General features: G+C 35.6%; 1 protein-coding gene across 1 annotated transcript in view; it reads left to right on the top strand.

The window, feature by feature from the left end:
- The window catches only part of LOC139147183 (golgin subfamily A member 6-like protein 7), an 86,862-nt gene that overhangs the window by 17,786 nt on the left and 54,913 nt on the right, over positions 1 to 14,163 (top strand). The window contains exon 2 of the mRNA XM_070718119.1: positions 13,629 to 13,763. Within this exon, the coding sequence (XP_070574220.1) occupies positions 13,629 to 13,763 (135 nt within the window). The remainder of the gene's footprint in view (positions 1 to 13,628; positions 13,764 to 14,163) is intronic.

Here is a 14,163-nt window from a genome sequence, read left to right as displayed (position 1 = left end):
GAGATGGCTGATGTGTGAAGCCACTTTCCCTTTATTACACCGTGACCACTATGTTCAACATCATGTATTTCCCGTTGAGCGGCTTGCACCAGCTGGACAATACGCTCACTACACATTCAAATGCCACTTAACTGTGACAAAAGTCTAACAAGACTCTCACACCTACGTGACACATCTCCCCGTCTGTCGGGCTGGTCAAGGTCAAGGTCAAGTAGCAGCCTAGACAAACTACCACTGACGTGGTCACTAACGAACCCGGTGTTCGTCCAAAATTAACTGCGAGGTCACCATATGTTTGGGACTCCCTAACAAAGTGATAAGTAGTTTCATGTAAAATGACACCGACGATTTTTTAAAGTCGTATTTGACTATATGTATGCTAATTTTGTCTTGTGTTCGCTGGCTAGTGGTCTAGAGGGACCTATGACTTGTATAGTTGAAAATGGGGAGTTTGAATGTTGAATATCGCTTTGTATAGTTGAAAATGGGGAGTTTGAATGTTGAATGTCGCTTTGTATAGTTGAAATGGGGAGTTTGAATGTTGAATGTCGCTTTGTATAGTTGAAAATGGGGAGTTTGAATGTTGAATGTCGCTTTGTATAGTTGAAAATTGGGAGTTAGAATATTGGCCTTGATTACGCGCCATAGTTGTACATTTACATTGTAGGAATGGTGTACAAGCAAAACACTTATGGTAACTGACCAAATCACTGAATTGTTTGACAAAGTGGTAAATGGTAACTGACCCAAATCACTGATTGTTTGACAAAGTGGTAAAATGGTAACTGACCAAATCACTGAATTGTTTGACAAAGTGGTAAAATGGTAACTGACCAAATCACTGATTGTTTGACAAAGTGGTAAAATGGTAACTGACCAAATCACTGAATTGTTTGACAAAGTGGTAAAATGGTAACTGACCAAATCACTGATTGTTTGACAAAGTGGTAAAATGGTAACTGACCAAATCACTGATTGTTTGACAAAGTGGTAAATGGTAACTGACCAAATCACTGATTGTTTGACAAAGTGGTAAAATGGTAACTGACCAAATCACTGAATTGTTTGACAAAGTGGTAAAATGGTAACTGACCAAATCACTGATTGTTTGACAAAGTGGTAAAAAATATAAGGAGTTGACCATACTGCATGTACACCATTGTCATGAAATTAATAAGCCACAGAAATATGAAAATCTTTTAAAAGATGGAAAACTTTTCAAGACTAACAGTGCATCAAATTCATGAATGTTTGTGGAGTAGTGTTTTATTTGAAGCTAGCAGGGCATGGTGTTGCAGTAGAGGAGACAGGTGATTTTATGTGTTTTATTGCCATGTTGTCCTTTCATTTTCATTTCCAAAATCAATGTTATATGACTGGGTTTATGATGATATTGTTGATCAACTGGTAGCATGTCTGGGCCAGCAAGGCTGGTATTCCAATTATGAAAGGATTTACAGAAGACTGGAGGTAGAAAGTACTACATTTTTGTACCTAACCGATGTGGCAACGAGGCTATAGGTATTTACTGGTATGGGACACTTTTCAATGAAACACCATAATATTTATTCAGTTACATGTAGTCTTCTAAAGCAGCACAGACAGAAAAGGACCACTTGAATGTTTTAAATCTCACATAATCTATGTAAAATACCATTCTCATAGACATTACTTTCTTTTTCTTACCTGGTACAAGACTAACATGTTATTAGTGGTGATAAAAAAGAGACTTATCTTTGTCTATTTGCATATCATATTATGAAAGTAATGGCTGTATCCAATGAAGAAACTTTGTGTGAAGTTTGTGCAAGCATGAAATGGTTGATTTTAGTCAGAGAGATAAGGTTTATTGGTGCTTTTGGGATGTGAAAGGTGTCTTTTTATCATTTTTCATCAAGACTGTAGCACAATATGTATAGTTTTACTGAAGGACCATATTCTATGATGTACTATTCCAGTTGTATGTCAGGTTGTAAGATTTTGTGTAAAACTCTACTGGTAGTTTCATTGAAGTTGTGAAAAGTTTGTCCTTGCATTTGTACAAATCAAGAAACATTGACATCTGCATGAAATTGAGAAAGTGTATAATTTGTATACACATTTATACTATAAATGTTACCAGTATTCTGTAGCCTTTCTTTTGAACGTTCCTCATGGCATTACATATCATTCAAAAAATCCAGCTCTAATGTGCAGTGTCTCGGAAGCTGTTATCCAATAGGTTGGCTGAATCTTTCCTTTACAATTGAATAATACAAATAGACTCCCTAAGTTGCTGTTAATAATGACAAATGACCAACCAGTTATAACCTTCCGACCATGCTGCACATTAGCAGAAAAATCATGGTTGAGTCAGAGTAACCACTCATAGCCTACATTATTATACATCTACCATTGAGATTCAGGATAATATATATTTATGTGGGCTGAAACAGCTGTACCGAACAAACTTTCCGTAACATTAACTATTTCTAGGACCCCATGTGCATTGTGTTCATTGTGTGCATTGTGTTCACTAAGGATGGTTTCAAGGGATCCATTGAACAATTACCAGAATGTATCTCACACTCTGTATGTGTAGTTACAGGCTGTTGGAAGTGCATCCACAATAATGTCCTGTATTTTCATCATATATTATGTAAAGGAAAAACTGCTTACATTGCATGAAAGCTGTTACTATATAGCCTAATTGAGTCCCAGTCAAGAATGTGAGATATACTGGTAGAATAATAAAGCTATCATGACAATACCACACACAATGTACTCAAACGTTGGTTAGGCAAAATGCTATGCTAACGTCCATCCTTGGCGGTGTTTTCGTAACAACCTCGTATTTTTTTTCATGCCAATCTTTTAAATAAAAGTTATTGCATCTTTATGTAACTTGTAAAGTAGATAAGATAAATATCGGTGTTATTATCTTCTTCAGGCTTTCAAAATTAAACGCAGAGAGTGTCTTAGCACAATTGCTTTTTAATCCTCCCCTCCTCCCGTTTAAAGGTTCTGTATGTAAGTCTAATCTCATTAACAAGGGGTTTTGAAATTTGGGTAAGCTGTATTGTGCATGTGTAAGCCTCTTATTCCCAGAGTGTTAGCCATTATTCTCTGGAGATAACTGGTTGACCACCAATTGTGTGTACTCCAGGGATAACTGGTTGACCACCAATTCTGGCTGGAGACAACACTGCTCCACAGAAACTTTTCAATCATTTCTTCTGTCTGTTGCATACTGCTTGACATATTTTACAGTGCATTTTCATATAGGAAACTGTTATCATCTAATTTCAAGAGGCACTGTTGATACTGTATTTTCTATAATTTTCTGAAAACATGAAATAATTTGAGACATGTATCATGCGCATGTATCATGCAAGACTTCAAAGGATATCTTTTGTATACAGAATTTATTTGATCGTAACTTTAATGTCTCAGTATATGCTTCAGAGAGGGCAAAGTTGTCGTTATAAAACAACAGGCAAATGCAAAAATCATATGGTATTTTGTGAAACAGTACAAAGCAAAATTTCTTCATGTATGTCAAAATCTTTCAGATATGTTTCAAACTTTGAAAGAAAGTTTATTCCACTCTTGAATTATCGTTCCTTGAGAATTCTGCCATCTGGTGGTGGATTAATTAGTTCAAACCAAACTGTAAATGACCTCTAGAGGGCAGTATACATTACCGCTCATTACTTCCCTTCTGTTGATCAGGGTTATTTGCATACTAATCTTCTCTTGTCATATACGTTTGTGCAAGTATGAGTTAGGAGGCCCTCTTGAGTCATTATGTAGTGTATAATGATAGCTATTGTTCGGATTCTCAAGTTTCATATCCTGACTAATTATTGCTGCAAATTTGCTTAGGGCCATATGTGCACTTCAATTAATTCCTTTGTCTGACATTGCCATTGGGGAAAATCTTCTATCTTTGTGAGCAGAGGCTTCACAACAAGGTGTCGGGCTCCTCTAAAAGGATTGGACAAAAATTTTTTCTTCTGTTCAGCAAGATGTTAATGTGACAGTCATTTGTGAAAAATGACACTGAAAATTTTCAAAACGATCGGAGCTTATGCAACATTTATGTTGAGGTCAGATGGAGGAAAAAGAAAATCTGGAACATGAATAGCTGGATTTTCAAAATCTCTTCTTCAACATTGACTATTTTCCCATAATGTTTCTTTCACTGTGGGTACAAATTGTTGAATCAAGGTTTTCACTGCGGTACAAATAAGTATAAGCCCTCTGAAGAAAAAAATAGAACGATTAGCTTATCAATCTTATGGCTTGGAGATTCATGAGTTGCGTATTTGTGCAATGGATGCCTCTCCTGTGGGTGAAGTGTCACAACAATCAAATATTATCTCAGCACATTTATTATTCAGTCTGATATAATCTCTCTCATTTATTTCACCTTTCTGGATTCAAGAAATAACGACATCGACATGAGGAAAAAAGTGATGGATTTAGAAAGGCAAGTCTCAGCTAAAGAATCAAAAAGCTGTGTCTTTGTGACGGTGGCAGTATAAACGAGAATAACAGAGTTTAACAAAGTTAATCTCAACATTGTTTCATATAAGCAGTTTGCAAGGGCTTTGCCACCGCATTTATAAACTGACCTTATGTGTCATTGTGGCATTAATGCAAATTGCAAGATTGGCAAGGTGCCAGTGACTTCTTTTACCCCATTTCCAACCACATATTGTTGTTTGACCTGCTCAGGGCAAATTAACAGGAGAGAGAAACAACTTGAAGCTAGAGGGGTAAAAAGCAAACCAACTGAGCGTGCACGGATTTTCTAATGACCCTGGCATTCATCAGTGACCTCACCGTGTCATTTAATTAAGTCAAATTAGCAAGAGCAGCAATTAGCTAAGTCATAAGCTGGCTTTTGTGAGGAACTGCTGCACTGGGGAGATTTGGGAATTGGAATAAATTGAAGTCTGGAAACAGAGCGCAGTGCAATTAATCCAGAGCCTGCTCTATAATTATTTTATGTACTGTAAATGAGCTGGCTGGGGTAGGTGTTTTAATTGCATTACTAATGGTTAGCATAGACTAAAAGGAACAGCTGACATATAAGCCGACTGTCTGTCATTGGGTCAGGCAAGCCAGTCCAAAAACCAGCTTGTTTGTTTCTCTACATTTTTTAAGGTCAGTCGCTCTCTGAAAAAAAAATGAGGGAAAGAATGTCAGCTTTCAAAAGGAGATGTAAAGCCAAGTAAATCTGCTAACACCATTGATGAGTACAGGATTTAGATTGCCAAAGCAGATGTTGAAAGCAGGGTTACTTTGTTGCATTATTGCTAATGAGACTGTTTGTCATCTACATAGAGACATAGTTAATCCCCTTCACTTTCCTTGATATTATCGTCGCTAAAATATTATCAGAACACTAGTGTGCCCAGAGAAAAAAAAAAGAATGATTTTGGAGATTCAACACTACTCACATAGCAACAACCAATCAATAATGTATCAATTCTCTTATTTTATTGTCACAACACATTTACTTCAAATGTCTTGCCTTGTTGTGACATCCTCAATTCTTTTCCTTAGTCTTGTAGAACAGAATTTATTAGAAAAGGGATGCATAATAAATTCTGAAAGCATTGTCCATCTACAATTTTAATTGGATGGGTGAACATTAGAGTTGTTCACTGCTGTTTTTGAGAGAAAATTTAATGATCCCTTCAACCTCATTTCAACTTTTACATAATTTCCATGTAATTTTATGAGTTCATATTTTATCTTCATGGCCACTGAGATTTATATCTGGTTTGCATCTCATTAATATTAAAGAGTCGGAAAGAGAAAGATTCTCTCTTGACGCCGCTGTGCATGTGTGCGCTGATCAATTATCATACAAATGCTGCAACTTCCAAAGCAAACTGAAACCTTATGCAAACGGGATGATTTAACCTCAATTTTCATGTCAGCAAACTTGGTATTTTTTCGGCAGAGCTTCACACAAACGGTCAGTGGAAAGTTTAATTCACCATCCAGCTTAATGTGGTGACGTATATCACTGATTGCCCAAAAAAAACCGTCATTGCCTGCACAAAATTGTAAATTACTGTAGAGGCTTAGATGAACAGAACAATCAGATGATGAGTGCGCTTAGTGTTATACATTAATCATTGGCTCAGCTACAGAAAGAAAAATTTGGTATAACATAAATAGTGGTACTCAACTCAGCATGGCTAATACACAACTCAAGAAATCCCTTTCAGACTTAAAGATATGGTCTGACAGAGTTAAAACTGACAACGCTATTGAAGAATTACACTCCAATGTTAAAGTACTCCATTTAGAATTTTTTTCCCCCATTAAACAATAAAATTATATTCCTGTAAATGTTGCAGGACATTCCAATCCCACACCAAGACGGTAGATACATATACAATACAAACTTCTCATTAGCAGAGAAACTTTAGGCATTAATTTTTCAGTGAAGTCACCGTTTGTGTCATTTTTCATGAAGAATGTGATAGTCAAAACAGTATTGCATTATGTAGACGTGAAGTGTTTTTGGTTCAGAGAATGCCGGTAGATGTTACCAGGGTATTTTCAGTATTTTCTCTTATTTTACACACAATATTAAAGCAATCATGTCAGGGAACACCAGAAATACTACCATCTTTACTGGACGATATCCTTATTTTTCCCAATCCTTAGAAAAACACTAGTATGGTAGACCTGAATTTTCAGTGTCTTTCATTAGCATTCATATACTATCATTTGTAGGCATCTTTAAGCAGTTTCTTCACTGCATAAACGTTGTGTTCGATATTTGAATTTATGAATTTTCACTCAGTCATTACGATGGTTCAAATTTAAGAAATGGTAAAAATTGATGTTTATAGAATTGTAAATTGTGGGTTTACTAACATACAGACAATGAGTATGTCATGGTTCTGGGTTTGAATATTTTAAGTTTCAAATTAAGATAGTGATGAATTAGCCACATCTGTATTCATTCATTTCTGTTACTTTTTGCGTAAGAATATTTCAGCTTATAGTTACTTTAGAACTATTGATCCTGTTCACAGCTGAAAATACCAAATAAAAATCAAACATTTCTGTAAAAAATCTTATGTATATTTTTTACCGTGGTGTTTGTTGTGTTAGTGCCACTTTATGAGATGTATACTTCTTATCTATGTATGTAGTATATTTTATGAAAAATTTTATGGCAAACATTTTTCTTTACATGAGTTTCAGAAAATAACCATCAATTTTTCAAGACTTTGCTATCCTCTACAAACACAGAAGTACAAATTTGAAATTTTTAACTGTAATGAGTTCAATTTGTAAGCAATCTGGTGACAAATTTCTGACTTATGACACCAAAATGACTCATACAAATCTTTTGGGAAATACAGCCTCAAGCTAATTATTGTTAAATGAATACCAGGTCAAAATCAGAATAGATTTGGAGATTTTCAAGATTTTTTCTGCAATGATGTCATAAATGTTGCATTTTTACTCCCTTTGAATATACATGAATGCTGAATTTTTCAAAGTCACTGATTGATGAATATTTCACAGGATCTGCGTATTCCAATTACTAAAAATTTTAAAGTTGATGTGTTGGTGAATTTTTCTGCAGTATCTGACATAGGCTGGTTTGAATTAGGTATAATGGCTATACAAGTCCATGTCTAAGGAAATTTCCATGTAGAAATTGTACTTGATAGTAGTGGTCAGTCTCAGGTCGGCATAAACACAACCTATTAGAGCAGAATAATGCCTCGGGGAAAGATTTTAAGACTCCAAATCTGATAATGCTTCACTGATCTACAGTTTGTGTGGAGTCATTTTGACACTCATGGAGTTGTGTTCACTGTCTTGTGGGTATGAAAATAAAAACTTCAACTTTTCTGTCAGTTTTGACAGAGAAAGTATTAAACTGCCATTTTTAGTTTCACATATTTGTTAATTGAGGAAACTTAGCTCTTCAAATCTAAAAGTTTACTGAGTCCCCAGATTTTATATGTGATTATGAAGAAAATAGTTAAAAGTTCACTTGTGTGAAGTGTGAATAAAAGTTTTAAACTTTCAGTTTCGAGGTTTGTATTACCTTAAAAGAATAGTATTTTTGGCTAATGTTCAATCTCAGTTATTCAAAAGTGTGCTTAATGTGGAATTTTTATGACAGGCATTTAATTAACAACTTCGCAATTTCATTTTTATGTGCTTTTGGCGAGGTCATTAGCCAACTGCCACAAAATGTAAAATTTATGCATACGACAGGCTAAATCGCCCCCCAACTGAAATACGTATAGTAAATTATCAAATTACAAAGGATGACCCAAGCCTTGCAAATCACATCATAAAAGCATTGTTGAAGCTCTCAATCATAAATCTTGTAGCCTGTATGTTCTAAACTGCCATATTTTATGGATGGAAATGTTTGTAAGTGAGCCGTATATTAGAGTTATGATTCCCTGTCAGGGGAGAACACAACTTGGAAAACGAGAGAGGTTATCCCAAGAATTGAGCTCTAAATAGGCAGCCTTCAGGGACTGATAGAGGGCATTGCCAGAATATCTTATTAAATCCAACTCTGATTCACAAAGTTTGATTCTGAAATTCAACGAATATAATATCAGGGTTTGGGAAGCGTGATCCTAAAACTTCATAATGACAGCTTTTTTTCCGTGGATTTTCATGCAATAAGCTGCATCATGTATTAGCAGTGAGACAGCTCTTAACGTCAGATCTAAAGCCAGTCTTAAAGCTTTATGTACCCTTTTACTCATGATTCAAATGCTAGAGCCGTTTTGTATGTGTTAGTGTTGTTTGTGAGAAAGAAAAACCCAACAAAATTAACAATACAGATGAGATTCATCCCAATATGTAGTCAGCTTTGTATAGACTTCCTGTTTTGTTGTGTGTTTCTATAAATCCTACATTACTTATTCAACAGTTTTTGCCTATCTTTAATATTTATCTGAACGTTAATCTACCAGACCTAGAGTTAAAAAGAGGCAGTTCTTCACTGTAAACATCAAACTGTCCATTGAAGATGAACCAAGACAGGAGAATGAACAAGTTTCTTGGAGGCAATATGTTTCCATTTACGGGTTTACTTAATGAAGTAATTAAAATAGAGTGTCTCTTTGAGCAATTTGTACAGTGCAGTGGAAAGCAGACCCAGACTTCAGTACAACCTATGCTGCTCTCAATCACAGTAGATGATAAATAAAGACAAAATAAAAGTTCTACTAGCAAGGACTTGTCAATGTCTTCAGAATTCATATACAGTATTGACAGTGATGGTACATGTAGTTTATATACAGCAAGTGAGATTAATTTTTCCCTACAAAAAATGTAATATGCTTGTACCCACTACATAGACTGCATCATTTAAATATTTGGAAAACTGTTTAAAGCTTTGCGACACATCAACTTAGGAAGACTACGCTACCACAGAACTACAGACTAACATGTTTGAAGGGTTTACTTCACACTTCACAAAGACTTCAATGAGGAGTGCGGATGCAACACCCTCATAAGGCTGCTTTACCAACAGACACACCTGAAAATTGCCGCTCTCCTTTTCAGATCAAATGTTACTAAATATTTGCAATATGCCGAAAAACTGTACCGTGCTATTTGAAAGATATTACCTGCATCTCCTTAAAGCAAGTGCTATTTAATTTAAATCAGTAAAAAGTGAAAAAATCTTAACAAAAATAGGAGATAGAATCAAAAGGTCACACTGAAGTGTACTTGTTTTTTGTTTTTTACACGGATAAACCTCTGTACTTAACTACTTAGGTACTACATGTATTAATTTGCAGCAGGTTAGAAGGGATTTGAATGGCTGCTAACACATGTGGGCCAGTAGTACTTTCTCTTGCATTGTCAAACATGAATTAATCGAATACACCGTTAGCTGGCACACATGAACAAGTCAATACAGCAGTCAACTAAACTAGCAAACTGTCTAGTATGTATAGAATCAGTTTGTATGGAACCTTCCAATATACATGCGACTTCAATATTGAGGGTATAGGGAAGTGAGATAATAGTATTATTATGTGACACAAAGCTTGCAGAAAAATAATGAGGTTGGATTGAAAAGCAATGCCAGTCAGTGTAACGCTAGACGGCCATATTAATGTGTTCTTTATTGGTTGACTATCATGTCATAGGCTGCAATATTTAGTGAATCATTGATTCACCTGGTCTAGATAAAGGTGTGCATCCTTTAATAGTTGGTTGACTTTCAACCAGGAATATCACCTCTGCACGCACATGTATTTTTCCTTGAATGGCTCTTTTGACTTTTTTTGTCAATTTTCTTATAAAGATGAATGTCTGTATTTCAGCTTTCATCAATAACCATGCATGTTCATTGTGTGGTGTTTGTAAACTGTATATACACTTCAATGTTACTGTTCACACACACAGACACCTCTTACTTTTTTTTGTCTCGTGACCAAACCCCTGTCCCATTTCTAGTTTTCATATCCTCACACACGCATGTGAATACAAATAAAATTCTGAGTTTTGTCAGCACTGTATTACCCTCCACATTGTTCTAGAGGATGTCATTTGGTCACCCCACTGTGATGTAGCTTTCAAGTCCAAGTCTGTCATATTCAAATACAAACCACACTGTATGTACAAATATGATTAATTGATTCAGTTCAAAATTCATTGATGAAGGTGTAAAGTACAAGTGAAAGATGTCTTTTCTAAGCCTTTCAGAACGTTGATGGCATATTTTAAAAGTTGATATATAAAAGTCAGGAATGCCCTCATAAAAAATAATTGAATGTCATTGAAATGAACAATATGAATAATCTGCATGTGTGTATCCAATGTTAGCAATGAATACTGAAGAAGCTCACAAAGGGTTGAGGAAATTATCTTTTGACTGTACACATATGTTCTTATTTTCTCATTTTCTCTTGAAAGGAAAGTTTTATTCATCCAAAAGAAAAGTTCACAGCTGTAAATTTAGCTGTCGCATTTCCTCAAGAAATGCACCATAACCGTCAAGATAATTTCTCCTCCCCTCTGTGTGATGGCAGTCTAACAGGTTTTGCCATGCAGTGTGTCTGGCGAGAACTCACCAGCTGATCAGTATCATGGCCTTGACAGAAGTTGCAGGCATTGCCCCCATGAAAGCAAATTGCAAGATTATATGCCCCTACAAATTAGACATTTGTTAATTTAGAACTGTTCAATATCCTAGCTCTTTAATATGTGGTATGTATGAAACTGCCCTTGGCTGATGACTTCAGTATAGACCCTTTCATGGAGTTCACTGTCTCTGAAATGCGATTGAAACATCAGTATCAAATGTACAACTGCACCGTGTATGTCAGTTTCAGTCAAAGTAGACTTTATATGTTCAATACTTAAAGCAATCAGATATGCTAAGATAAACAAACGTTACGACCTGACTGATTATCAAATGAAACACTTCATTTTATGTGGTCAGACTTCGAAACTCCAAACAATATGTAACTTCCAGCTGTACAAAAGTATACACCATTTGTGATTACAGGCCTGACTGAGGAAATTTAAGCTTTCCACAGTTCAAGTGTTTATGTATTAGGAGTAGCAAAGATTGGTAAAACATGAAAAAGTCCAAATGTTGCCTTTGTTTATGATGGTGTTAGTGAAATGACTGAGCTGAAACATATAGGAATACTTGTTTAATTAAAGCTTACGTGTCATATGGGGTTTAGTAAAATGAATAACTTGAATTTCAGCCCAATTTTGCAAACACAGGGATTTTAATTAAACTCCCTGGCGGAATAATCCTCATAAAGTCAGCTGGCTGAATGCCTCAAATACCACAGCTATTTTTGGAAATTTTAATTACTGTGTTTACCGATGATGGATAGAGTTTCTAAATGCTAACCTTAGTCAGGTCAACAACAATGCAGACTATCAGGCCACCATGTGTTGCAGAATTGTTTAAAGCACTGACTCTTTAGCACTGCTGGAATGTGTTTATTATTACTCAGATCAAACAGATAGTTGCACAGTCACCCGCTCACCGCTTTAAACATCATGACCTTGACCTAATTGAAATTAACTCAGACCTTGTCAAATGGAAAGCTACAGAAATGAGAGATGATTAGAGAGACCTTGTAGAATTGTGTTGTAAGATATTGCTGAAGCCATATTACTGTTGTTGGAGTTTTAATTTCTTTGCTCCCCACTGTCTGAAGATAATTTAGCAGAGAAGGAGGACCCCTGATGCGTTTGATATCACATTTTATTAATTTGAATAATATAAAAATAGAACCGACGTGATACCAGAGAAGGGTTTAAGTTGTTTGTATTTTTGTTTATTTATGCATCTGCTTTTTAAGTAGTGTTTAAGGAGGAAAAGTGGACATTTTCTGGTTAAAAAGATGAGATATAGCATACATGGAAATATCTTTGAACGTTAGGGATATGTTGGTATTCCTATCAATATCTGATTTTAGCATGGCCACAAGGAAACAATTGAAGTGTATAGTCAGATACGAAGGGGCGATCAGAATGACATCAATTAAAGTTGAAAATGCGCTGAGTGCGCACACAATTACCGACAAGTCGAACATTGCCTGAACAATTTCTTACACTTGATTGACGGGTACCTTTCAAATACTTGTGCAAAATTCATGAAATCAAGCCCAATTAAATAATTGCTGTGACAAAACTAAATTTCACCCGCATACACCTGGCTTTTTCCATTAACTGTTTTTTTTTATGTTGTTGTCCAGACTACAAAGTAGGCAAGTATCGGGGCAAATGTTTGTATGTTTGTAATTCAGTTTCTCAAATTAGTATCAGCAGTTTAGTCACAGTACCTTGTTAGGTGAGTTATGCCTTTCTTACAAAAGTGAACTACACAAGGGTGTGTCTTCATAGTGGGCAAAAAAAGAGAAACAATGCTATTCAAAGTTATTGTGTAGATGTTTTACAAAACCTAAATTTAGTACTGTGTAGGCAACAATACGTAGAGACATTATTGTACTGAATTTAAAATTGGTATGACAGGAATTTTGTATGTCGGATTTTTATCGTTAAATTTCATCCAATGTCCTCTTCTATTTGCCTTTTCAGTAGCCTTTAATTTTTTTGTTTTTTTGGTTTTTTTACGGTGTTGGCATGACAACCACATGAAACAATTTTTATGTCATAAATGTTATGAATATTTAATCCGGTGGGCAGTAGAGTGTGTGGAATTTTGTCGGGAACTTTTTCCTGTTTCCATTTAGACAGGTGTTTTTGTGATTTGAAGGGCTCTGACGATACAATAGATTGGCAAGTGTAGTTCTTGATCCCATGAGAGCAGCTTTTCCCACAAAACTGTCAACTTACAGACAAGTTCCGTAAGTTGGCATTTCTTTTCTTTTTGCAGTTCAAATGTTAAAGTGTCAACTTTGAACATATCAGGCTGCCTGCGTGTTACATAGCCTCAGATCAACAGCGTGGCAGGGAAAAATACAAACCACATGGGAGGTAGAACCAAAATGGATTTTCACAAGCACCCAACCAGTGATGCAGCCCAGGGATAGAGCTTGTAGTGTTGGTACTGACTTGGGAGGCATTGCTGAGGGTGTCTACTTAATGAGTCCACTGGGATTGACTTGTGTCATTTCTTTCACTTCCAGGCTGAACTATCCTCTAGAGAAGAGCTTTACCAACTTGCTGCAAATAGCAAGTCTAGAATTAGCCAATTCCAAGAAGAGTGTCTCCGAAAAATTGACCATGCCCAAGAAGAACTCAAAAGAAAGCATAATGATGAGGTGAGACCAAAGAAAAGTATTTTGTTGACAGTACTTTCACTTTTGTATTTCACATGAAAATACTTGTTCTGACTTGACTCTTACAGTCTCACATTGTTTGTTTTTAAATATTTAAACAAGAATCGAAGTTAATTAATAATGGAAAATACAGTCTTTTGTGAAATTTGACCGTGGATGTATGTAAGCAGATTAATATTAAAATGTGAGCAGAAATCAAAAACCTTGATTTGAATGATTGAGATAAGGTGTTAAGGTAAGATGTTCCTTTTAGGATCTTTGAGATCAACGGTGAGTCCCTGACAACAAGTATAGCCCTATTAAGGACTTTGTTCACAGAATGTTGGTTGGTATGTCTCTCATTATTGACTTTGTTCTATTTGCTCTCCTTTATTTTAATCTT

Source organism: Ptychodera flava, chromosome 13, assembly GCF_041260155.1.
Source record: "Ptychodera flava strain L36383 chromosome 13, AS_Pfla_20210202, whole genome shotgun sequence".
Classification (NCBI taxonomy): Eukaryota; Metazoa; Hemichordata; class Enteropneusta; family Ptychoderidae; genus Ptychodera; species Ptychodera flava.
This window is presented reverse-complemented; position numbering and strand designations above follow the sequence as displayed.